The following is a 26970-nucleotide window of genomic DNA, read 5'->3' on the forward strand; positions in this document are numbered from 1 at the left end:
AAAACAAAACAGAAGAGATTACCCATCTAGCAGTACCATAAATATATAACTGAAAGCAACTTTATAGTCTTACCTACTTTTTATGAAAAAAATCACTCCGTACTGCACAGTACTACCTGTGTGTGAAAGAATATCTATAACTCAGCTCTTTGCATATTAACTGGTAAATACATATTTAAAATACACTTCCAGAAAATTATAAACAAATTATGTCGATGTATTTAATGTATTTAAGAACAAAAACGTGTATAAATATCTTACAGGAGAAACAACACCACCACAAAGAACGCTGGTGTTACGCTTATACCTGCTCGTGAGGTACGGTCATGCGACGCTCGGCTTCTCTGGCTCCCTTCCACCCAGGTACTTGTAGTCAGAGGAGAAACATTAAATTAAATTGGACTTCAGGTTCCGTCCATTATTGCCAAAAGCCCCACCCCCTCAACTGTATTGCTTTAATTTTCCTTCCATGACGATGTAAGATCGAGTTCCTACTTGTTCTAAAGGTAATACACATACTGTACATCAGGACAGTCCTGTTGCTACATATCACCTGCACCTATTGACATATTGCTCTCAAATATATTTAATCATAGAGCTGCCTAAAATACTGTACCAATTTAGAATCGTTGTAGATACTGTTGCAGGTTTATTTCCCAGGGCACGATAACTATATGCTGGTTGAAGCAGGTGCTACAGCAATAACCTTGCCACTACGTTTTGAACACGCTCGTGAAAAAGCTATTTTCTCTGAAGCTTGTTAGTGATTTACAAAAGTTTAACTCATGAATACAAAAGACCTGTACATCCCTGTGCACAGGAACAAAACAGCATCAAAACATACTGTACTCGCACTTCCTATTAACTAAAGTAATGGTTATTTCTAAAAGCAAAACTGCACCTCAACTTTTATCAGATTAAACAGGTGAAACTACAATATTAAAAGTTGTTCTTTACAAAATAATTTCCTGAAAATATAAAACCATGTGCACTGCCACAAAATAGTTGAGTAGGTTCTTTCAAATCCTCAAATCACCATCAATATGTTGCAAAGATCCAAAAGGCACAAGGAGCTCATGAGCTAAGCACTGCCAAGCTTGAAGTAGTTTTGGTGGGTTTCACTGGGTCCATACGAAACAGCAGTCAATTATGTGAAGTTTCTTAGGATGAGTCATTAACAGAAAATCTACAGGTATGAAAATGCAAGGAAGAGTGTTAATTACTACATTTTGGTGTGGCAAACAGCAAGTAACTACCTGTGCATCCTTAAACTGGGAAGTGCCTTCACCTCATCCTAACAGCTCAGAGGAAAACAAACAAGAAAATACACACCAGAATACACATCCAGAAAACATTCCCTAGAAAGATAATGGAAAAGGAGACTCCTTGACTTACTTGCTATGAATGTGCTTAAGATATAACTGCAGGCTAAACTGAAGGGAACAAAGTGTAACAGCTCCAATAAAACTGCAGTGCTAACAGCAGAAAAAGTCACCGTTTCTTATTAGCTTTTGTTTCAATAACCAGAAGTGTTCTGTATGAACAAGGAAGCTAAAAGCTGAGCCCTATATGTAGCAGATCTTCCACTTATCAAAGAACTGTACTCAAATCTCCCTAACACACAAAAGTGCTCAAAATCACACAGCTTTTCCCAAATGGAAATGCTTCCCCCCAGCACACAACGCATGCAATGCTAACTTACTTCTGAAATTTCTCCATAAGTTTCTTCACCATCTTATCTGTGATCCCTGGACATGTTGCTTCTGCCATGTTGATGCTTTTTTCAAGTTCCTCAATTGCTTTCTTTCTGCTAGCATTATTTGTGTCCTGCTGTTTGAGCTGAGTAGCAGAACAAATGAGATAAAGCTTACAGAATTCACAAACACTCAGACAATTAATTCAAAAGCTAATCTGAAAGGAAAACTTACCTCAGCAAAGACAGGAGTGATTATCATAGTTAAACAACTCAAGGTTTTAACAAGGTCTTGATCCTGGAATTAACAAAGAAGGATATCAGTACGTTCCCATGCAGTCTATAAGCTGCATTTAACACACCGTGATTTTAGAACTTCCTATGAATTCAACACAGCCCTTACAGTACATCTCAAAACAGGCTGCAGGACATCAAGCACTACGTGAGAAGCCTGATGGCACGCAATACATCGTGACAGCTCAATGTGCTTTCTCTAATATTATATCAGAGTTCAAAGGAATCATATCTCCATGAATAGATACAGATCTATTAGTATGTGATATCTCTTGGACCTAAGGCTGACAAAGTTAAAGGATACATCAGTAACAAGCATTATCTGTTGAGGTGCAAAAAGGCTGTCAATTCTTATGAAAAACTGTACAGTTACAAAGTTTTAACACTACCTTCCTTACAATGGCTACAAGGCCATTCCTTAGCAGAACTCAGACTACATACCGTCCCGTTCTGCAGCTTCTTTGCATCTGGTTTCTTCCTAACTGTAGTAAAGCTCCACTCAGGATGAGAGTTGTTCTCCTTGTTACTTGACTCCCTGAAGGAAAAGGATACGATGTACACAACGCCAGTCACAACATAATGCTAAGCAGCCATAGGTAACCCAAATACATAACACAGAATCACAGAATGGCCAGGGTTGGAAGGGACCTCAAGATCATGAATCTCCAACCCCCCTGCCACATGCAGGGCCACCAACCTCCTCATTTAATACTAGACCAGACTAGAACACATCTATAAGGATTATTTCTATGTCTTAAAATAAGAAAAAAAGCATGTATTTAAAACTTAGGAAACGCTATCTCAGAGACCAAGCTGAAATACCATCAAAGCAAACAAAAGATGCTGTCTACCTCTAGGACCTCCCTTCTCCAATGGCATCCCACCTAAAACAGTTATCTGATATCCAGAAAAACCAAAGACTTGCAGAAGGTACGTTGTTCTACCCACACTGTGCAAACATCTCCAGTTTTGACGCAGTACTTTCTGTATAACCGCTAGCCTCAGAGTAGGAAACACACAGCGCTTAAGCAGAACTGAAAATGAGTTCAGAGGTTAAAAAAAGTTTAGAGAACAAGCACATAGCTTGACTTAAGCATTAGCCCTTAGATTCAAACAGTTTTCCTTAAAGAAGCCAATGCAAAACACAGAGAACAAAGCTAGACAGACTAAATGGTGAAAATTAACTTACGAATCAGAACCATCGGAATCACTTTCATCACTACTATGTCCCTCTGCTTTCCATCTCTTAAACCTATCAATTAGCTCTGTCAGATATGAAGTCTTCTTGGCATTTTTCATAATGAATTTGTGCTTCAGGAGTTCTTTTGCTGTAGGGCGCTGTGAAAAAACCAGAACACTGGAATATTTAATGCTATGCTAGCATTTTATGACTTTAAATGCTAGCAGGGAAGATTTGGTACAACAACAGACTCCCCGTTCTAACACATACAGCATCAGGAAATTAGTAGAAACAGGAAGTCAAAAAAGCCAGTAATCCACATTTACAAGCACTCTAAAAATATGATCAAGTCACACAGACTATATTGCTTACCCTCCTATGCTAGAAAGTACACACCCAGGAAAATGACTAATCAAGTTTCTCCAATGCATTTCCTTGTAAGCAGAATTCAGACAGAAAACAAAAGTTCTACAGGGAAGAGATCTAGGATTCCTCTTAGGTTCTCTTCTGACATTATCTTAGCTTTGTATGCATCTTGGGAAGCTGCCTCTGCCATCACTTCCTTTGCCATTCCTCCTCCCTCCATTACTTTAAACAGAAGAGGCTGGGGTGGAGAGAACTACTAAAAAGCACTGTTGCTATCTGCAGTCAAAATTAGTCTCTTGAACTATTTTAGTCAACTCTGATGCACTACATCAGCAAAATACTTGACAAGAATGCATTAAAAAAAGAGACATGAGCATCTCTACACGCATTACAAACATACACACACACTTATCTACTCACAAATGTTGGATCCTTATTCAGACACGCATCGATGAATTCTTTAAAAGGTTTACTGAATTCTCCTAATAAAGTTGGAGGATTGTTTTTTGGAATGAGAAACAGAACTCTCATTGGATGCATATCAGAGTTGGGTGGCTCCCCTTTGGCTAATTCAATAGCAGTGATTCCCAATGACCAGATGTCAGCCTGTGAAATGGAAAAATAACTTTCAGTACAAAGTTGAATGCCATCATAGCAACGTATTGACTAACTGAAATCTGCATCTATATAGTAGAATTAATTTTAGTCTCATTAGATAATGCACAAGGATTGTTTTTTATACCCTGAGGCTATTATTCCTGAAGACATAAGCAATTTAATCAGGCTTTAATAACTTTGACTAATGAATACAACATAATATTCTTGCACTGCTGCTTTCTTCCATAACAGCCTTATGAATTTAGCTAGGAAACTACCAGCAACTCCAGTTAGACCTGAAACATCAAGTTGGAAGCACGAGTTCCTGAAGAATCACAAAGAGATACTGATTGTACCTAAAAGACAAGTTTCATTAATGTCTTACAAACTATGAAATCTTTCAGTTTAGAGACTTCTCCCAAGTGAAATACACATTCTCTGCACTATTTTCAGATGTGTTACAAGAACCATTAAAATCACTATAAGCATTTCTCATTACAAACTGCCTAGGAATGATTTGACTACACATGGCAAAGTTGTAATACTTCATTATATGGGCAGCTTTGGGTTACAAGCTGCATTTCTACCATATTCCTTTCCTATTTAGAAGAACTACCTAAATATCTCTATTTAATACTGAAGAATTAAAGTAGCTCATAGTTATGATATTTCAGTAACAAACAAACAACTGTAGACTAGAAATCAGTGTGTCCTGTCCAGAACCCTTCATCTGTTGTATCCAAAGGCCTGGAAAGAAAGGGGAAAGAGTACTGGTCTTACAGCAGTACTGAGGAGACAAGGAAAGCAGGGGATTAGGTTGTGCAGAATGTAAATGAAGGGGTGGCACAGCTGATACAGGAAAACCAGGAGATGAATTATTTTAACTTGGACTGGAGAACCTATTTTTAAAACAAGGTAGAATGCATTCCCAAAATGCCACAGAACGAGTAATGCAGATGTAAAGCTGAAACCCTACACATGAAAATTACAGCTGAATGTACAAATTCCTTACTGTCATCCCTCACATGTAAACAAATTCCTTCAAATCTGACTCTGGGAAAGATCTCTGTGGATCTTTAGAACATCTCAAATACTCCACAGGTTTTTTATTAGGGCCCATCACAAGTACAGTTACAGAGTTACTATCTAAGAAAAACACTACAAAAGTTACTTTGTACATACCAGGAGGTTTAGCTTTCTGGATGCACATAAACAGGGTATCAGCACTAAAATACACTGCCGTTTCACTACCATGCCCTAAAGCATCTGATGGGCATACACACAAAAGAAAGAGGACTATCCCTCCTTATTATCATCTTTCCTTCCAGTACTGACAGAATTAGAAAGACAAAAATACAAAGCCATTTATGGTAGGTCAGCAGATAGAGAGAAGAGGTGCTCTACACCCATACTTACTTTGGAATCATATGCTGACTGCTGGATCACTTCAGGGGCCATCCAAAACGGGGTTCCAACAAAGGTATTCCTCTTAATTTGCGTGTCTGTCAACTGCCCAGCAACTCCAAAATCAGCAAGCTTAACGTCCCCTTGCTCTGATAACAAGACATTGGCAGCTGCCAACAGGAAATAATATCTAAGTCAGAATGCTGCTCTACTTACTTCTAAGGATTTTAAAAAGATGCATTTAAGTGAACCTTTTATATCCCTGTGAATCTTCTTCTCTGAGTGCAGGTAGTCAAGACCTTTCAGGATTTCCTTTAGCATAGTAGCTATCTGGAACTCATCAAAAGGCCCAGCACGAAGCTTTAGAGAAAACACAGTAAAATAATGTTAGCCACATCTAATTTCTGCCTTATTATTGATTTAAATAAATCAAACTTGAAACATTTTTAATTTAAAGGGCTTCATAAAGTGAAGATTCAATTAAGTAGCTTAGAATTCCACCAGAAAAAGATGCCATTAGAATAATCATCTTCACATCTCCTCTGCTGATGATACATTACAAATTCTGTTACTTTTCCATACAGTTCACACTCCCCTCAGCATGCAATACACATGGAAAGCTAGAATTTCCCAACAAGTTTTACATTCTTATCAAACACAACAGACCCCATACTGCATTTAAAACGAGTGCATTAAGAAACTCTGTTTAATTCAAAATAAAACTTTTTTTTAAAGTTGTTCCAATATTTTTGATTCTATGCTTGCTTTTGCATTATGAACATAATGCACAACTGTCAAAGCTTTGCACATCAGAAAACTACGCACATAAAGAAGGACAATTAAGATGTGTGATTCTGCTATTTAAAAAAAACACACAAAAAACTCACAGCAATGAAATGGAGAACAACAAAATCATGAAAAGTGGAGTTAAGTAAAGGAAACAAAAATTAAGTTGCCCTTTAGAACACTAAAACACTGAACACTACTAAAAACCCCACACTACTTCATTATTTTCTGACAGTCCAAAAGAGCCTACAAACTATGTATAAATGTTAAAGAACAAATTTTCTCAGCTTCTTTCTCAAGACGACCAAACTCCAAAGCTACAAGCTGTGACATGCTACTCACAATTCCTCTGCTTTTGCATTCCTAGAATAAAGCTGATATGATGTAATTTCATGAAGCTGAAATGGACTTGTGAGGCTAAGCACATACACAGACCCTTGCAGACAGAACCACTGGTAGCAAACGTATGATTAGCACTATCCTGTAATACTGCAGACATGACACTTCTCCTTCAGATCACACAAAGAAGGCGTTGTATTATCTTGCAGGAAAGGGTGGGTCTCATAGCTTTACAGCTGAGGTAGAACTGTACTGAAAATATGGGGAAACCACATCCACGTACAGTGAACTGTGCTCCTGCACTAAGCTACATCCTTCATGAATGCTCCACTATCTGAAATAAAAGGCACTTTCATTTTCAACCAGGATTTCTGAAAGTGGAAAACTAAACACCTTTTAACCAGTTAATTTTAACTGCACTCGGTGGTGACATACGACGTTCGTTCCTGAGATCCTATCCTAACAGAAATATTTTGTATGCAAGTGTAAGGAATAACCTGGTGGTGGGGCCTACAGAAACACCCCCACCCTCCCACAAGTTCCTTCTCCTCATGTGGCAAACTTCTATACAAAGAAAGAAAACCACCTTGCATTTGACTGAGAATGAAAGTTTCCTCATGCTTAGAAACAACCAAGAGGAGCAACAAATAGCCAAGAAAATCAGCATCAACTCAAGGCACCAACATGTGACAGAACTATTATACAAGTTAACACTTCTTGAAGCATTGCAACATAGTGCTGATATAACAGTGAAATCTGGGCTGACAAAGGAGGAATGACAAAGGAGATACACACAACCACATAGGTTTTACTAGGACTTAGATGCAAATAATCTTAGATGCAAATACTTACAAGATCCAAAGCTGACCCTCCACCCAAGTATTCCATTATTATCCATAGTTTTGTGCCCTACAGAAGAAATGGGAGATGTTAGAAGTCCAAGGGTACCATTAAAAAAAGAAAATGTACTTCAGTGGAGAACCTGCCAGCTGTTAGGAGAACACAGTCAGAGCCCCACGAATCACCAAGTTACAGCTCCTGGGCAAGACCCAAACCCTACAAGAACGCTCGTGTTTCTGAAGTCTTTACATCAGACATTCCAAACCAACCACTAAAAGGTCAATGGTAAGAACAACACAGTTCCCCTAAGTTATACTTTTTATCTAATTATCTTAGACTTCACAGGGTTTTTCTTTCTCTGTTTTGAATTTTAAGCAATACTTCAAAGTCCTGTGTTCCTTTCTGTTCTTCATGCCATGCTGCTTGAATCTTTACCCCTGGGAGTTACTGTGCTTTCTTTGTTGAGATATCTCAGCTACAGTACTAGAATTCAAGTTCTTCCAACAAGGGTTTTCTAGATGCTGCTTCTGTTCTTCGTGAGCAACTGCAAGGAGCGGAAGATTCACGTAAACAGAAATGGAAAGATTTGGTACGAGAACCATAGAGTGTGTTTCAAAACTGGGAACTTTTCCCAACTGCTCACCAAAATTCCCTCGCATTTCAGAAACAAATCTAGAACAGTAACCCATCGGTTAATGCTTAAGAAATTACTGGAATAAAAACATTTATTTGAAAAACACAGCTATCAGAAATACTAATGCAGCCCAAGTACCATGCACACTTTCTAAGTAGGAAGTATTTACTAGCACTAGTTTCTTACAGCAAAGCACAAGCTGATAGCAGAAGTCCTTTTCAAAGCCTCTTGCATTCTACATTGTACTCTGACCTATCCGATTTCCTGACTACTGATAGAAACCTAAAGGAAACAACAAGCAAATAAAGGTGCAGTTTCTGGAAGTACCACATCCAATTATTGCTAACAAGGCACACTCTGTTAGATTTATACTAAATTTAAGAAACATGCAATTTATGAGAGTCTATTCCAATATTATGAGATCAGCAGGGAAGGGCTGGCTAATTTTAGCAGTTTTTATAAAGCCCAACTTTGTCAGTTGAGAAGACCTGCAAGGAGCTCCAGCTTAAGGCAAACATTGTGGTTACCAGACGTGTTTGGAGCATTTGACCATTACTTGAAAACAGTGTAAGGTGGAAATGAATAAGTGCTGTGTTTCTGAAATAATGTCTCAAAGAAAAAGCTGCTATCCAGCGTAATCGGGTGGGGATATTTTCTAGCCAAGCATGTACAACCTTTTTCCTAGCTATTTTAGGTCAACCATGTATAAATAGACAATGTAGAACAAACAATATCTTCAGATGGCCTCAAAGCTTTGCTGCACTAAGTGCTGTACAGTTCTGCATGTTACTATAGGAATTTTCCACACTAAAATCTGAAAAGCTGAGAACAACTTCAGGCTTGTTTTAAAAGCAGAATTGAAAAATAAAAGCAGCCCAGGTGTGTTCAGTAGTTACAGGTTACAGGATGGATAATTAATTCCCTAGCCCAAAGGCTACATGGCACAAATAAGGAAAACAATCCACATGTTTTAGTCACCCAGAGATGATCACTCTCTATGGGATCAGACAGAAAATATAGCTCACGTATTTTACAGCTTCACAAACTGGCATAACTAGAACACACCAGAACTGGAGTAACTCTCAGTAACTTTAATCTCCTGGATAAGCCAATAAGGCAGTAAGACTGACACGAGGACAGCATTCCAGCACTTTAGCACATCTTACACTGCTACACACTATCATTTTGAAGGGTACTTTCCACAATCTATGTTTTATTTAGTGAGGTATGATGTTAACTGCAATCAAAGTGCAGTGCTGGATGACAAGTTTACATGCTCACCTACCACAGACAGGAATGTCTACAAACATCCATATAAGGACTGAAGTTATCTTGCATCTACAAAAGCTCATTGAAACAGCTGCAACCTTGCACAACTCCACATATAACAGCAAAAGATGCGACATAAAAGGCAAAACCCTTTCCTACCCAACACAAATGTATTCATAATGTATTAACTACATGTTTGTGTATCACCTACCAATGCTTAGGTCTTGCAAGACATCCAAATTCAAGGGAAAAAATGATTAAGACTAGCAAAGATTTCAGATTTATTCAACAGTAAATTCCCACTTGAGCTCCAAAGTTCAAGATACAAAGGCATCCCATGTCTTCATCATTGGGGAATTTTGCACCTTTTTGTTTCACAACAATGGGCAATTCACATCAGTTTTATCTCAGTGGTAAGGAAGTAGACCTTATCTTGCATCAGTAGTGTTTTTAAAATATCTACTAACAGACAAGTAACTCTATACTGGTAGGTAAAAATATTTAGGGGCTGTCTGTATTTTTAAAACCACGTTTACAAGTCAAACATGAAGCTGTAGCTAAAGAGCAGCTAGGCTGCAGAATATAAGAGTATCTTATATGGCATCAGTTGAGCTGACTAGGTTACAAATTAGTAAGTCAAGTAATTGAGATAAAGACACTCTTTCCTTCTCCTGCTCAGTTTCTTCTTAGCAGGAGGAGCACTGGGAAGATCCTGCATGTTGCTGGTAAGTCACAGGGCCCCTGGGACTGGGTCACTCCATTCCTGTTAGTCACAATGCTGGCTCTGCATCCTGACAAGCACGAAACTAAGCACAGCGTAAAGCTCCAGAATACTTAAAACAGACTGTACACAGAGAAAAAACCTCACCTGAAAACCTGAACAGTTAGAGAACCCTCACAGTTAACACAGCTTAATGTTTTCATCGTAACATTCAATTATCAAATGTGCTTTCTTACAAAGGAGAAGAGCTGAAGCTGACTGGGACTTGATGGCAGTAACCATCTCCCTGTTCAAAGTTCAATAAACTTGCTTACTTTTAAATACTGAAATACACCGGTGCCCTTTTTGCCCTATCTTTGAACAGCTTATAGGAGCTATTTTCAATAACCTTTATGTATAAAACCATAAGCCCATTTGATCACTTCTGACATAATCTTGGCACCAGTGAGATCCACTGAGAACTGCTATTACCCTCATCAGCCCAGGACTCTGCTTTCTATGAAATAATGTGTCTTAATTTTCAGGATCTAGCCTCAACGTTCTTTAACCTTTAATTATAAAGTCATTTTGTACAAAACCATACACACTTCACTGTTTCCAGAAGAAGTCTAAAGAATATGCAGAACGAAATACTGAACAGCTGAATACTAAGGCCGACAGCCATTCTCAGAATTATAGCTAATAAAAAGTCAGAAGCTATAGCAACCTTAGTTTTTACTTTTAAGAACAGACAGACAGTACTGTCAAAATGCCTGTTATTACCAAAATTAGAGCCAGCATAAAAGATTCTTTGGATACTTCTAACGAAGCCAATACACTGTTCCCCCTGAGGAACCTCAAGCTGAAAGACCTAGTCCTAGCAATCAAGGATAAATCCAGCCTAAGATACTAATTAGGCAGGGAAGAGCAAGCAATACAATTAACTGCCACGGTCGTCTGGGATGAAAAACATTCCTATGATTTTTTAAGGGAAGTTTCTTAAGGGAAAATAAACTAAATTTCACAAACATCTCTTCACCCACAGCAGCTTTCCCCAAAATAGGAGAGGTAAGAAAAAAAATCAGGAGACCAGCATTAATCTTTCAGAATACAACAAAAATGAGAAGTACCCAAACAGCAGTAAGGAAAGTAATGCAGAATTAACACACTCTTGCATTTGCCAGGAATTTTTAAAGAAAACCCTAACCAGGAGCTGAAAGTTCTATCCAGCCATTCTGTCAGTGCTATACATTTATATACTTTCAATTTTTATTTCTGTGGGGTTGTGCATTGCTGTGTGTGTTGATGTTTGCTTTTTTGTTAAGCTTGTTTCTTAAATTATGCCTTAGATAACAATTCAGAGTTATATAACCACTTTGTACTCTTGTCAGTTCCACTTTGTTTCAGGCCTACTATAATGCATAATTACAAACATCTCCACAGCTCACAGGGTTTCCTTCCATATCAAAGAAAGGTTTCTCTTTTTTGTTAGCCTAGCTATGGAAACATATTTTTCCTTCTCCAAAAAGGCACAAAGTTGCACTAGAAGTTGCGAGGAAAGAAAGGAGAGAAAACCCCATGTAATTTTATAAAAGCAATAGGAATCTTCTGTCAGCTCTGCTCCTTTTGTAGCCATTTTTGTGAAAATCTGAGCCTTAAGGAGCACACAGCAAAAGAAGCAGAACCAAGTCAACAGCATTCAAAGGGAAAAACTAAAAGTCAAGTTGATATGGTAACATCCCCTCAGTTTTAGAATTTTTCCTTTGCATCATTCAAAACACTGCTAGTCAATATTTGTGCAGTACCATACATTACCTTTAAATATGATCCATAGTATTTCGTTACATAAGGACTGTCACACTGACTTAAAACAGTTATCTCTTGCTGTATATCTTCTATTTCATCTTCTGCTTCCTCGAGGTCTATGATTTTTATAGCAACCACTTGCTGTGTCCGATTATCAATTCCTTTAAAGACTTCACCAAAGGAGCCTTTCCCGATGCGTTCCAGTTTTGTGAATAATTCTTCTGGGTCTGCTCTATGATTCTAGAGAAAGAGTTTAAAAAAAAAATTTAAAAAGATATGAGCTATCTTAATTTACTTCCAAGTTATTAGCCCTCATTACTTCCCAAGAAACACATCATCCAGATTTATCATCATTAGAGGGCTCGTATCAGATGAATTTATTTCCCATACACTAACTTCTAATCCAGCTATTAGTTACAGAACGTATATTATGCAATTATGTCAAAGGCAAATGAGTCTCACCAAGGAAAGCATCAGGTACAAATCTCATTTCCCACATACCGCTTTTAAAGGAAAGAATAGAGCTGTTAATATTAATCCTTACTGTGTGGTAATTCAGAAGTCTGCAGAATGCAATTACTGGCACGGAAGCACCATCATCGTTACCCATGTGAATGAGGCTGGGCTGTCCTACAAGGCCAACAGCCTTGAGCAGACAAAGCTGCACTGCAGGTAATGCAGCACAGAGGGAACTGCCAGAGGACTGCAGCACCTGCAGCCAACTAGCAGAATCCTCCACCCAAGCACACTGAGCTTCTGAGATCTGCTAAGATGGTGCACACATAAGGCAGCAAAAGGGATTGAAAGACGTTCAAAGGCGTATGGATGCAGAAATGAAACTGAAGCACTGATTAGAACCAGCAGACATCACCCAGACATGCATCGGGTGGGGGAGCACAGCACCAGACAGTACAGCACTCCTGAGGACACCTGGTTTACTCTGAAGGTTAACTGCTCTATGATCAGCACTGACACCACACCAAGATCTTAACACTTCTCAGCTTCATTCAAAGAGGGGGAAGAGAGAGGAAGGAGAAAAAGAAAAAAAAAAAAAAAGGAAGCAAAGTCTCTTTTCTCTTTCAAAATAAAGCATATGGCTGCTTGTGTATCCAAAAGCCACAGCAGCAATTTCTGATGGATATGGATGACTTGAACTATAATTTAAGAACACTGAGCTTTAGAGCATAGGAAATTTGCGGAATTTAAGAGGCAAAGGAGATGTGTTAACAGAACAGCCCATGCTTTGCAGAAGTTAAATACATTACCAATTACAAAAAAAACACAACAGGATTTTGAGAAGGATGATGTCTAACACTTGCAGCAGCTTTGCTGTTGTTAACTTGCCATGAACAAAAAACCTCTGCCCAAAGGCCCTCTGATTCTGATGCCTGATGTCTCTCCTACATCCCTACACGTCATGCTTACCCAGCAGACCAACTGAACTTCATGACAGAAGCGACAGTTTTGGCAAAAGCAGCCACTGTGCATCTGCTGCATGGATTACCCTGCACAGCAGAATACTCCAGTACCAACATGGAACTCCACAAAACATCTTAACATCATCGTCTTGAAAATGGGTGCAAAAATCTTCACTGGGAAAACAAAAATATTGCTCCTTTTTTGACTGGAGTAAAGCAGCAACCTCATGGCCTAATCAGCCCCTTACTGCTCCCTTCCTTCTATCAGGATCAGAACTTATTCCACAGTATGGTGAGACGAATCAGGGAGCAGATTTAGCTAACAGTTAACCACATCATCTGTCAAGTTGATTTTCAGTGGAATCAATTCACTGCTCATACACACCAAGCTGTCATTTGTGCTCTCAAAAGAGGAGGGAATATTAAGTAGTATGGCAGATTTGTGCTGATCTGTGTAACTGAATTTTTAGATCTTGCAAATATATGAAACGCTAACGTGCCTGGGTTGAAGAGCCACTGAAGCAAGAGGAATTAGGAATTTCTCCTTTGCCCACAAAGAGCTCTGATGCATTAAAAAACAAAAAAATACACAAGAATACACCTTCAGAAAAATAACTATGATCAAATTGTTCCTCCCTCCTCCCCCTCCCCCCCCCAATATATTGCTAGATCTACTGAAGGACTTGAAAGATAAGCAAATACACAATCAAAGTGAACGATGAGAACTATTTTGACCTGAAATCTGGGATAATTATATGACAATAAACATAAAGAGAAAGAAAGCAACTGTAGGCCTCAAAACTATTACTTAGTTAGCAAACTAATGTACTCCTGAACTACAGTGTCAATTGCATTAAGGGTAGTTCTTCATTTACAGAAAAAGATGACATGAAAGCGTAAAGAGAAGACTGGCAAAACTTTTTATTAACCCTAAAGCAGTCAGCTGCAGAAATACCAGCTTTATTTTGAGACATCTCAGAGCCTGTGACTCCCATTCAAGTTACCTGGTACCTATTGCTGGATTTGACAGAAAAGCTGTTGAACACTTCCACATAGATAAAAGAAAAGCAATGTGCTCCCAGACACAGTCACTGATCCAACCTTCACAGGAGCCACAGGATGAATTCAAAGAGCAGCTCTTACGGTTTCTCCCCAAGCAAAATGCAAGAAGAAAATTCCTCTGGACTCCTCAGCAGAAACGCGCCATTCCACCCTACCCACCCACTTAACAGCCAACAACAAGGCAGGCCTTGACTCTCACCCCCGAGCTACTTCAGGTGAATCAGAGCTTTTAAGGCTATTTTAACTCCCAGCGATTCCTAATGCCATCATGTGGGAGTGCTGCACTACAGGGAGAGATGAAGCGCGGCTGGATATCCTGACACACAGAACTCCATGCGCACCCATGGGAGAGCGGAACAAAGGCGCACCAGAGGTGAACAAATGGTGTGGAATTACTGAAGGAAAAAGGCAGGTCTTTATTCTGAGCAAATCCTTTTACTGCCAGCAAAGTCAGCTTTACAGCTTCTGTTATTCACCCAAGCTGACAAGCATCTGTAGGACACTCCAGGATGAAGGCAAGAATTTCTGAACAATCATGGCTAATATTGAGGTAATTTCCCTTGGAAAGGCTTCAAACTAAGAATGCTCACATTACTTAAAACACAGGCTTAGAACAAAGCTGCACTGTGAAACAGACTTACCTTTACCTTTCTTAATTGCCTTGTCTTTCTGGCTACTGTTCTAAAGTATTCCTCTGTCTCATAAAAACAAAAAACTACAGAAAACTACTTTTTAATTGAAGACAAAAAGATGTAGCAATGCCTGTTCTCTCCCTCTCAGTACAGAGAAAGATGGAGATATATATTATGTGAATAAAAAATGTGTGTACATATATCAGCAACATATACCAATGAGATTTTGCAACTGATAACTCAGTTAAGCTCCTCATGTGCCAAAAATTAGAAATCTAATACTACTAACACTCCTAACAGAGCAAAACTGTTACTCTGTGTGCTTTCACTGAACAGGAAAGAGGTTTAGAAGCTTTGAAAGTTGCCCACGAGTAACTGTGTGCATTGTTATTTTAATTGGTTTCTATGGAGAGTCAAGTCTGTTGGGCAACAGATGGTATCAGTATAATAGCGTATGGACTCCATCACCTCTGATAAGGTAACACCTGTAAGCGGACAGATCTGTAGGACTTGGCTCCTTTCAGCCCTAAGCCTGCCCCCACAGGCAGAAGCAGCACCAAATATGACAAGCTCAGGCACATACACATGCCAGCTTCAATCTAGCCAGCATGAGTAACAGCACGGCTATCAGCATGACAACACAAGCCCTCTGCCCAGCTCAGGAAGTCCACCATTTTAACAGCGCAGCACAACTACACAACCTACACTGCTGCTTACCAAAAACTCTCCTATCCTTCTTTCCAACTCCATGCCCTTACTGTCTGGGTTCACAAGCTAGTGTGTGTACATATGGAGTCCCAGAATCATACTGTAATTTGGCTAAGAGGGGATCTCAAGAGGCCCCACTGTCCTGCCCGCTGCTCGCGGTCTCCACATAAAAACCTCTACAGCCCAACAACTTCTGCCAGCATACCCACAATAGCTGCCATCAAGCACTCTGCCAATATGGCTTACATAAGCATTTTCTTTTTAATAAACACAGCAAGGCAATGTCCTGGCTAGATTCAGCTACAGGACTGACTGCCTGACTCACCTTCCTATCTCGCTCTGACCCTTTCATATACCTGTTCTCCAAATTCTGCATTCCTCCTTTAAAACAAAGGTAAAGCATGCTGCAGATCTGACTTCCAAGATTATACAGGCTTCTAATGATATGCATCAAATTATGGTAAGTTTTTTAGTAATTAAGCTGCATTACAACACTGAAATACAAATGAACAACAGGCAGAAAAGGACAATCTCCACCTAACATCTTATTCAAGGCCTACAATCCACAGAACTGAACCTTCTTGTACTCAGTAGCTCTTAACAAAATTCATTAATGAATCTTCTTACAAATGGATGAAAAACATTAGTTGCAAAGTATCTTAGATGCAAGCCATTAGCTCAGTATCAGTCCCACTAATTCAGACCCAGGATCCTCAAGGTTTCCTAGAGCAAGTAATTCAGCAGTCACATTAGATTCCTTCTAAGCAGTAACAGTGTGTGTTTCCACACTGATGAGCTCAGAAGTATTTCTAAAACCTGAATCAGAGGATGTGTAACGTTATGTGGATGCTGAAGCATTTCACACTGTTTATTTGGAATAGAAGTTCCCTTAAAATTGTAGGAGTGTTACAGAATAGCTCAACTAGACTGGGAAACATTGCTCAAACACAGTTATGTGTACATCATGTAAAAGATAAAGTAATTAGCTCAGAAGATTCAATAAGAGAGAAGACTAGAGTGCCTACCACCATATTTGCCAAGTATCCCCTCCACTGTGGCCCTAACACGTAGTGGTATCTTTGGCACTGTCATTAGAATTACCTGCATAATTTCAAATACCTCGAACAATTTCTAAAGTAAAGTCTGACCTTTCTAAGTCTGCTAGAAGTCAAGGGTGAAATTTAAGGAGAAGAGCCATCTTAGAGAAAGCTTCTGGAGAAGATTGTTGGGGCAAAGCTTTAAACAAAAAATGAGTCTTATCTGTTGTGCAGCCCTGCAATCATATTAGCATTACATGCCAGATGAAGAATACGTGCAAGCTTTGCTGCTGAAGCCAGTGTGCACTGCACCATTTCCCTTAAGTCCCAGAATTACAGCTGACAATAAAATAAGCTAGGCATCATATCTGCTACTTCACTATTAACTGCTAAATCTCTACGTTACCCTATTGTCTTAAGAATGCAATGAATAAGAGACACGTAGTTTTAATATCATGTTACTGACTTTCCAGTCACTTCACCTATTCTCAGCATCTACCTGGCTAACAAAACACTGGGTAGAGCACATGGAAGTCATAGGTAACCAATTTATTCAGATATTATCTATTCTCAGGGAATGTTACCTGTGAGTTTCTGTTCTATTTAGATGCAAAAGAAAATTGAAAATATGTGGGAATAGGATTGGTGAAACCAACAGGTTATGGGATTTTGAAGTAATGTCTCACTCAGCAGATGTGCCAAAACACCTTAACTGAATTTCTTTCCATGCATTATCTGCATGCAGCTTCAGAGATTACCTAAATTATAGGCCACACACATTCTATTATATATCTCTCTATCCACATTTTACTTCCATATTTCACCTGCATCGGGAATATTTTACTTCTTTACAAAATAAAACCACAACAGGTAGAGAAAGACTTTAATTTCTAGATCTCTTCTTCACCCACGTATTTTCTCTTAAATGCATATTACAACGTAAGTTATGCACACAGTGCCACAGGCTTGTGTATATATATACATAATACTAAAATAGTTTGAAGGCAATGAAAGCACAGGTGCAAATCCATTATCACTTACAAAGAATCAGGAAGAAAAACCTGTAGACATTCACTGTAAGGGTGGAGCCTGCAAGCATTTTTTCCTCCATCTTGTATGCACTCTGGCTTCTCGGTGACTTCTGTAGGGAATTCAACTCTGATGTCTCCCTGCAGCCCTTTCCAAGACTCCAACATCAAGATGTCAGACACCTCATTACACTTACCACAACCGTATGGTAAGCACTGAAGTAGAAAGTGACTTTAAAATCAAGTTGTTTTATTGTCAAAGTATCAAATCTTTACATTACCTAACTTTTCTACACTACAGGGAACAAAAACCAGACTTGAGCTCTCCTGTCCTTAAAGGGGACCTAAACTCTGTTACGCCCTTAATGATGCACCTCCTTTAACTCAGGGCCAAGACTCACTGCTGTGTTCAGTTGGAGCCTGAAAACATTAGTGTAAAACAAAAGCAAAACGAACAGAAACCCACAGGACCGTGTTCTCATCACACTGGCTGTAAGGCCAGCTGCTTGACAATTCTTATGACTACCAGTTTTAAATACCAGCTTTCCTTCTTGCCCAGTCTCAGATTTTTAAGGGAAGAATCATCTTCATTCCCCAGCTCCCTCTGACCTGTGACAGATCCGTGTTGTCAGTTGCATATTGTGCTGAAAAAGGAAACGACCCAACTTCCTATATTCTTAGCTATTCTCCCACTTCAGTAGCACAACATGAAGCAGCTTAGGGAACAGGGTAAATAAGCAAAAAGCAAGAGGAGCAGTACATCTACTATAGATGAGCCCTTTGATGCTGGCAATTATAAATTGACCCCAATTGTTTACGTATTCTGCATAGAGGAAAGACATAAAAAGGAAGTCTTTGTGCCAGAGAAGTTTCATGTAACTTACAGTTAACGGAGTCCCAATTAACTTTCATTCTATATACAAACACCTTTTAAGCACACAGTATCATTTAAAAACAAAAATCCTCAAACCACTGCACACCGATGCCTGTCCTTCATTTGCTTCCATCAGTGAGGAGCACAGCCTGGCAAGGGGAAGGAGGGCCACCAATTACGTGACCAGATCTGCACTGTAATTTGCAATAAAAAGGCCCAAATGACCACACTCTATAGCTAGGATGTCTGGTGTGCTTTGATGCTGACACAAGTCAGAATTCAACAGATTCCTGGATCACCAAGTGTTCAAATGCCATTCTGTATTTTATTATGGAATTCACCAAGCTGCTCTTTCCAAACAAACGTAATCTCCTTTGAACAGAGCAGGACAAATGACAGCTGAATGGATAATTAAGCCACCTCAATGAACTGCCTGTACATCAGAGTTAGAAGATAGAAGACTACTCCAGTTTCTCACTGGAAAAGAATATTTGCACTCTTCCTGTTCTGTGAACTGCTATGAAAAACCTAATCTGCAGAGAGATTACAAAAGCCACATCTAGTAGGAACACGGAAGAAACACCATTTACGGGCTGCAGCCTCCTTGCAGCGTATGCCCTTCCTTGCAGCCAGCAGCCTGCTTATCAGTACACAAACAATTTTTTTTTTTTCCATTTTTGCCACACCCATTTAAAGAACAACTACGTCACAGCTCTACCAGCAATAAATTACATAATTTGGGCATCTGTACTATTTTTATAATGCTTAGAGGTTTAGCATCGGCAACTAAATTGCAATTGCTACCCAAACTTCAAAGGCCTCCTCGCTGTTCTATCATAGAAGCCATTTCAGCATTCATTCTGTGCAAGTTAGAACATGATATGCAGATTTTCCTCCTGTAAATAAGATTAAACTCACGCTATAATCCAGATAGGACAAAACAAACAACAAAATCCGGCTTTTTAAACTTGCTGGTTCATAGACCAGAAAGCAGCAACAAAACCTTAAGTTAAACACAGACAAGTATCCTTGTTCAATCTCTCTACTAAAATCATTGCTTCTTTTCAGGCTAAACAAAGTCAAAATGTGACAGAAAAAAACACTGGCTGGAAAAGGATAGCTCCAGAACACTGCATGGGAGTAAAGAGCAAGCCAATAACTTTATTTCACACGGATAGCTCTCCAGGAATATCCACTGCTGCAATAAACCCCAAATGGGAACCCACGGTTAAGGGATCTGACACCATTCCTTCAGTTCTGGAAGGAACCCTTTGGAGAAACAGGGCAGTCTTCTAGAATCCTGCATTCCCACCCCTCTCTTCGAGGCCTCCTCTTCATTACAGGCCCTTGATCATATCAGTCACAGTGGATCTGAAGCTACAAGAAGCACACAGGGAAAAGAACAGAAATAGAACTCCCAAATGAGCTACAAAGGAAGGAAGAAACCTTCCCCACCAAGAACCAACCTGGCCATTTCAGGGAACTCCTTTTTAACAATTCTGCAGCACACTCATAGCACGGCAAAGCAACTCGTTACATAAAATGCAGAGGGAAGGGGTAGGGAAGGAAGAAAAACACCTTAAAAAAAGAAAATCAGATTCTTCTTGCCAACTAGGCTGGAATAAAGCTGAGCAGGAATGTAAAAGTGTTCTTGCTGTGAGTGGTTGCCAGATAACGCCTTCCTAGGTGAGAGATCAACAGCAGTGATCTCTGCCAGCCTGCACCACCACACCCAGCCTCTGCCCAGCAGCAGCTCTGCCAATGCTGGCACTGGAGCTGTGGGATCACCTTGCCCCTCCACATTTCTCTACACGCTTTCAGGTCGATTTGCATCAGTGGAAATTCAGCCTTTTTTGCTCTGCGCTTTACAACACTATTAGTCATTCCAAGGTGAATGGGTTTTTTTCTGTATTCTATATTCAGCTCCCAATGCAGAAGCCTGCACTGAAATATAGCTCGATGTCTAGCAAAGCACAGATAGTAAATACCCTCTGATAATCCTCCATCCCCTCCAAGCCAACATTATTCTAATATTCAGGACATACACCCAGTTGAAAGAAAAGCCTGCAAAAGGCAGACAAGGTGAGGAAATACAAACATTGAGGGAACAGATGGTTCTTGACTCCTGGTGCATGAAACCAGAGCTGTCACCTTGGGCTCCCAACATTCTCACAGCTCAGGTGTGAAACCCGCAGTTAACCAACAGTTCTCATTCATCAGCACATACAGAATTCATGCAGACCCAAGATACGTAGTTGCACAAGGCTTTTCCAGATACACTGCCTCCACCAAGACCATTCAAATCCACATTTTTTGGCAAGACAAACTTCGCTTCACACTTCTAATACTCAGCTACGAAGGGAAGCTTTGAAGAACTGTAATCAAGCAAGATCTAAGCTGAAATCTTTCCCCAGCTACAGACCTAAACAACACTCAGTATATACAGTGTATCTCTGCAAACACACATGCACAAGATGAAAAGAAGAACAAGACCAGCAAGATACTGTTACCTTGTCAGACCCTTTATTAACAACTTCACTGATTGAGTTCTTTCTGTCCTATTTATTTGGGTAGCAGTCCCTCTGGCAGAATGGTTTTTAGTACCACCAGATGGGCACCTTTCTCACGAGATTTACGTTTCTCCTTCAGAAACTAAGGATCGTGTTCAGCGATCCTCATCTAATCAGCAGAACAGATTTCTAGAAGAACTGCTGAACTAATGAATCTAAAGCGCAAATGACAGCTCTTTAAATAGAGTTTCAGAACATCAAGAAACCTGGTGAGACAGGTGAGAAGGAATTTGATTGCCAATGATTGTTGTAAGTTGGAAAGAAATAGCAGGACTTGCATCAGTGGGCCCTGACTTGATAAATACTTCACCAACAGTTTATTCCTGCAGAGAGCAACACAGTCACTAGTTACAGCATGCAGAAAATCATGTTACAGAACAGTTTCAGAGCTAACCTGGTACCATTTATCCCCTACTCAAACCCCTCAAAAAACATCCATGTTTTTTGTGACTGGCAGTTATTAAACTCTGTTTTTCAGCCTTACAAACCACCTCTTAGCACTTCTCCCAGTTTTTGACCCACTCTTAAACCTGAAACTAATCACCAAACAAGTGACACAATCACTAACAGGTTTTAAATTCATCCTTTCACTTTTGAGGAAGATTGAAAACCCTATTTTCAGGACACTGAAAACAAAGAAAATGAAGATAAGGTGCCAACCTTTACTAAGCTGTTTCATAGGTCTCACACTAGAAATACTGCTGCAGAGGCACGTTTAGTCACGACTCTTAATGGTGTGCCACAGTTATCACAGACCTCTGAGAGCAGTGGGCACTGCCACAAGCCCTGCGGGGTATGGGTCACAGGTCTTCATTTTCAGGTGAACCTTTTCAATACTGAATTCAATAAAATGACCTCTACAGAATAAATTCATTATTAAGTGGATTTTTTAAAACTAAACATCTGGTTTTAGGCATTTTTTTTTTTTTTAAACCTTTTGAGGGAAATTATTCTCTGCTCAAAAGTATCAGATGGTGCACAAGAGCAAAGCAATTAAGGTGAGAAGAGTCGAGTCTGGCTTCTGTATTCCCTGCAGCTTCAGCAGATTTGCTGAATTTCAGGTCAGTGCATTTAACGAGTGTATAAAACTGTAAAATCTGCACCCAAAAATTACTAGTAAAGGACTGCTGTAGATTTTTTCTTCTCAGACTGATAAAAGCGTCTGCTGGATTCCAGCTGGTTATACCTGCACAGCTTCCACGTAGCAAACACTTTCCAAAGCTTGTTCTATCCTCCCTTGATGATATTAAGCCAATCTAAGTATGACTGAGCTCTGCTTTTCTTTGTCATCAGAATAACTTATCAAAGTGCACGAGACAGAAGAACCAAGCTCAGCTAATGAAGCCTGAGCTGAGTTAGCAGACTGCTACTAGGTATGATACAGCTTGTACAGCAAGCACAACGAGGCAAACAACTGCAGCGTTAAATTCCACAAATGTTTTCATGGGATCTACTTGAAGAAGCAAACAGGCATGCTCTCCCTACGTTTTAAAATGCTGTCTTCCTGCAGCCTAACTGTACTGTGGCTCAAAGCTCAAATACCTTCGTCCAGTGTCAGTTCCTTGACTTAATCACCAAATCCCTAGAGCCCGCCCTAGCTCAATCACAAGGAACCCCTCTTTTGTAGGCACTGTGGAAGTCCCACAGCATCCTGCAAGAGCTGGACATCCCACTTTTCTGTAGTTAAGTCATGTTTCTAAATAATAGAAGTGTAAAGCCTTTACAAACCCACTGCAGAACTGAGGCAACTCAGTTCTGAGGACAGCGGCGCATCCACAGATCCTTGAACAGATCTTCCCTCAAAGAAGTTCCTCCAATGCACACCCTCTAAACATTTAGGTATCTGACAGTAATGAACTGTCTGCTCTTAACTGAGAGACACTCCTAAAACTGCGATGAAAGCTTGCTAGAAACCTGACACACCTCCAGACTATCTTTGGGCACCACACAGAGAGCGCATTTCTACAAAGGCACCCATTTATTTATTTATTTATTAAATCTCAGCCCATCACTTCCAAACCTAAAAGCGATTCCTCTTTTCATCTCCCTACACCCACCTAATAACTAGATGTTAACTGATCTCCCTCACAGCATCCCGCAGAGAGAGGCTCTCCAACTGCCAGGCTCAGGCTGCGCGCTGAGCAGCGCTTTACAGCTGGTTCTGTTCACTGAGAGCAAAGCTCACCTTCACGTTCAAGTTAGTATTTAATCAAGCAGTCCTTCAGTTGTGAATCAGAGTACAGTGGCTGACAGGTCACGTGCCCCTGGCTGCTCTGCTTTTAGAGGAAGTTACGTTTTTTACTGCAGGACAGTCTGGATGCCAGTAAGAGCAGATCAGGTCTAACTAACCTTTGTGGCTACACTCAAGACTACTGGATATACCAACAAAGCCATAAGAAAAACAAAAAGTTAAAGAATATTTAGATGAGTAAATAGCAGAGGCACAGAAATACAAAGCCACAAACCGGGTTTCAGAAACACATACAGACAAATGAGAACAGAATCAACACAAACATGAGTTAATTAATATTTCAGACTTGGATTTTGCACAACAAATTGGAATAGGAAAAGTTGAAAAGTGTACCAGTTTAAATAAAGAACTCATTATTTATGAAGTTTCATTGCTGAAATCTAGACCAGCCTGAAATTTCAGGATGCTGACAGCAAAGTTCCCTCACCACCCAACCTTAGGAAAACTGTCACTCATTTGTACTAATGAATTTTGGAGTACTGTGTAAGATGCTGTCAATAACATGAGGAGCCCATGAGAAGACTCAATCTGAACTGACATACTTTACATTTCCTGATAAGTTAAACAAACACAATCCTCTGTACCACAAAAACTGAATAAGAGCTTCCACCTGGCTCATTTTATACATTCACTGAGTTCTTCGCCCATACTAAACAGGCTTAGAAGTTTCAGTGTTGGGTATCATTCAAGTTCACATCATACAACTGGTGCAAACTGGGCCTATCCAAGTAAGCGATGAGGAGAAAAAAAAACATCTTTAGGAAGTTGTTTGCACAGGCATGAATTGTTGGGTATAACATCTGGTTTTGTCAAGGACACAAGACAGGTTAAACAGAATGCAACCACTGCATAAACACATAATTCTGTAACTATTCATAAGGGCAGCAGATAATACTACCTCTGGGTCTTCCGTTGTTGTCATACTACTCACAGGCAGAGTTCAAGTTGACCAAAACAGCTCTATGGAGCCTCCAGTATTTTCAGATATAAAGCATTTAAGAGATCTTAAAACAATCAGAAGAGCTTTGGTAATGCTTCACTGATAAACTGGCAAAGTCTTTTTGGAGTCTGATTTGTTTGTTTGGGATGGAAATCATAGGATTACAGTAGAACTGAAGGATTCATACCTGTAACACATTCTCTGGCAAATTCTGTTTCAACTGTTACATTCAGTGCAAACACTTCCCTCAACACAGACTACAAACAAGGAGCTTGACATTACATGCACTTTTGCACAGTGCTAGTTTTAATACAACTACTAGATCTTCCTCCTTCACAGGCAAATCTGTTTATTCCTTCTTCAGTCACCACGCATTCATTTTAACGCTGAGCAGATGCAGGGATGCTTTCGTAATCACTTGGATGATCTTGAATGAACAGTTCAAATAGGTATTAAAAGGAGGAGAAAAAAAAAAAAGTAAACTTCATTCTTTAGACTACCACCCTCAACCAGAAGATTTTTTGTTTGCTTTCTTATACTATATTACAGTCCCTCTTAAGGAAGAGCAAGGTGAGTAATTTTTCACCAAATCTAACTCCTTTGCATTGTAAGATTGTTGGGACTTGGGTAATAGCATTCATCAAAAGTCATCAAAAGGAGCTATTTCTTAATTCTATACAGCTGCACGTATCTAACAGTTAAAAAAAAAATAGAGAAAAAGGATTTTACACATACTATATGTTAAGAGATTTGGGTTAAGCTAACAGCACTAGAGAAACTATTACATAAATGTTAGTGGTTTAACAACAGAAAACAGGACCTCAAATAATTCTCAAGGTCCTTTGGTGGTGACAAGGCAGCCATGGAAAATAGGTCAGCAATAGATCAAGTAGATATGACAATAAGGAGTTGATAAATTCGGATTTTGAAATAGAAGTCTTCCAAATACAAAAACAGGAGACAGAGGATAGAAAGTGTGGCTTATGTCATCTTATATCAACAGAAAGTCAGTGGAGGACCAAAATTTAACTGATTTCAGAAGGCCTTCAAGTTACTAGAAGTGAAAAAGGTAAACTAAACCTCAGCATTGCAACCAATGCAAATCAGTATAGAAGTGGTCTTTATGCATCATTTCTACACTCAAAAAACCATGGAAGATACCTGACCTGGAGAAATTCTAATCTTCTGTTCTGAAACCTCCTGAACTCCTTGTATCTCACACAGATGTATCATAAAGGCTTCTCTGTTACTGGAACTAAGGAAACCCCAGAATCCTTCAGCTATGGGGCAGGTACAGCTATCCTAAAAGCTGAGAGAAAGCCAAAAACGCTGACGGAGCTGCCAGCCTCTGACAGGCAGAAAACAGCACCGAAATGAGCTCAGCTCCTTTCTGTGCGATAAAGATCTCTGCCCGAACTCACACGAGGCTGTCCAGCAGAATAAGAATGAAGAGCCTTCCTCTGAAAAAAATCACATATTGCACGTCTGTTTGTTCAAACAAGCTCCACATGCACACGAAGAGCACCGGGCCTCCCTCCCAGCCAAGGAAAGGAGGCATTTTCTGACAGATGACGGCTCCCAACGGCATGCAGCACAAACATCGGCTCGCACCTTTCCCCGAGCACCAGGCCTTCGCCGCAGGCAGGGCTCCGCTCTGCAGGCCCGGGTCGATATCGCCACTTCCAGCGCACCCCGCGATTCGCTTCGTTTTGCCTTTCACCAGAAACCCCTCTGCGCTCCGGGATGCGGCCCATCCCGAACAAAGCGGGCAGGGCGCTCGACCCGCAGGTTCGAGGCACCGCGGCTCCTCCCTGGGCCCGACCGACCCCTCCCGCACCGCCGGGGCTCCGGCCCGCTCCCAGCCCCAAGCCCTGCGAGGCCTCCCCGTTCCCGGGCCGCCCTGCTCCGCTCCGCCCGCGCTCCCCAGGACCCAGCGCCCCAACGTCGGCCTCCGCGCGGCGCCGCTTCCGGAGCCGGAGCCGAACCCGCCGCCTCCATTTTGGGACCGGCGCCGCTTGGAGCTCACCTGCATGCCGGGCACTTGCACCGCCACGGGCGAGTGGGCCATGGCGGGCTGCGGCGGCCGGGCGCCGCCCGCTGCTCCCTCCTCTCGGCCTCCCTGCTGCTGGGCGGCGGCGGCGGGGCCTGGAAGGACAAAGCGGCGGGGAGCGGCTTCAGCGCGGGCCGCGCTCCCTCCTTCCCTCCCCGCGCGGCCCCGCCCGCCGCCGACTCACCTCGCTGGGGCCGCGGGGCCGAGCTGCGCGACGCGGGCGGGGAGCGCTCTCTCCTAGCGCCGCTCTGCCATGCCCGCCGGGCTCCTCACGGCGGCCCTGCCCATGCCCCCCCCCTTCCCGCTCCCGAAGCGGGGACGGCGGCTGTTCGGTGCCCCTCGGGTCGCGGCTCTCTGCGCGGCCGGGCTCAGAGCGCCATGTCGGGCCCCGGGCGGCAGGAGGAGGAGGAGGAGGAGGCTGCTGTGCGGCGGCGGCTTCTTCCGTCTCAGCTCCGGCCCTGTGGGGCGGAGCCGCCGCCGCACGGGCTTCGG

General features: G+C 41.0%; 1 protein-coding gene across 3 annotated transcripts; it reads right to left on the minus strand.

The window, feature by feature from the left end:
* Window positions 1-1698: 1698 nt before the first annotated feature.
* STK26 (serine/threonine kinase 26) lies at window positions 1699-26496 on the minus strand (the record flags this gene model as incomplete). 3 transcript variants are annotated; one of them, XM_079541913.1, is made up of 10 exons in its annotated part: window positions 1699-1839; window positions 1929-1991; window positions 2429-2522; window positions 3177-3325; window positions 3954-4139; window positions 5547-5704; window positions 5786-5894; window positions 7512-7568; window positions 11918-12148; window positions 26455-26496. In XM_079541913.1, 10 exons carry the CDS (start codon window positions 26494-26496, stop codon window positions 1699-1701), a joined length of 1230 nt encoding a protein of 409 aa, XP_079398039.1. The 3 variants fall into 3 exon arrangements, with proteins under 3 accessions (XP_079398039.1, XP_079398041.1, XP_079398040.1); XM_079541915.1 differs by lacking the exon at window positions 11918-12148; XM_079541914.1 differs by lacking the exon at window positions 3954-4139.
* Between the last annotated feature and the right edge of the window lie 474 nt (window positions 26497-26970).

The sequence above is a fragment of the Tetrao urogallus genome (genome assembly GCF_951394365.1).
Source record: "Tetrao urogallus genome assembly, chromosome: 13".
NCBI classification, from domain to species: domain Eukaryota; kingdom Metazoa; phylum Chordata; class Aves; order Galliformes; family Phasianidae; genus Tetrao; species Tetrao urogallus.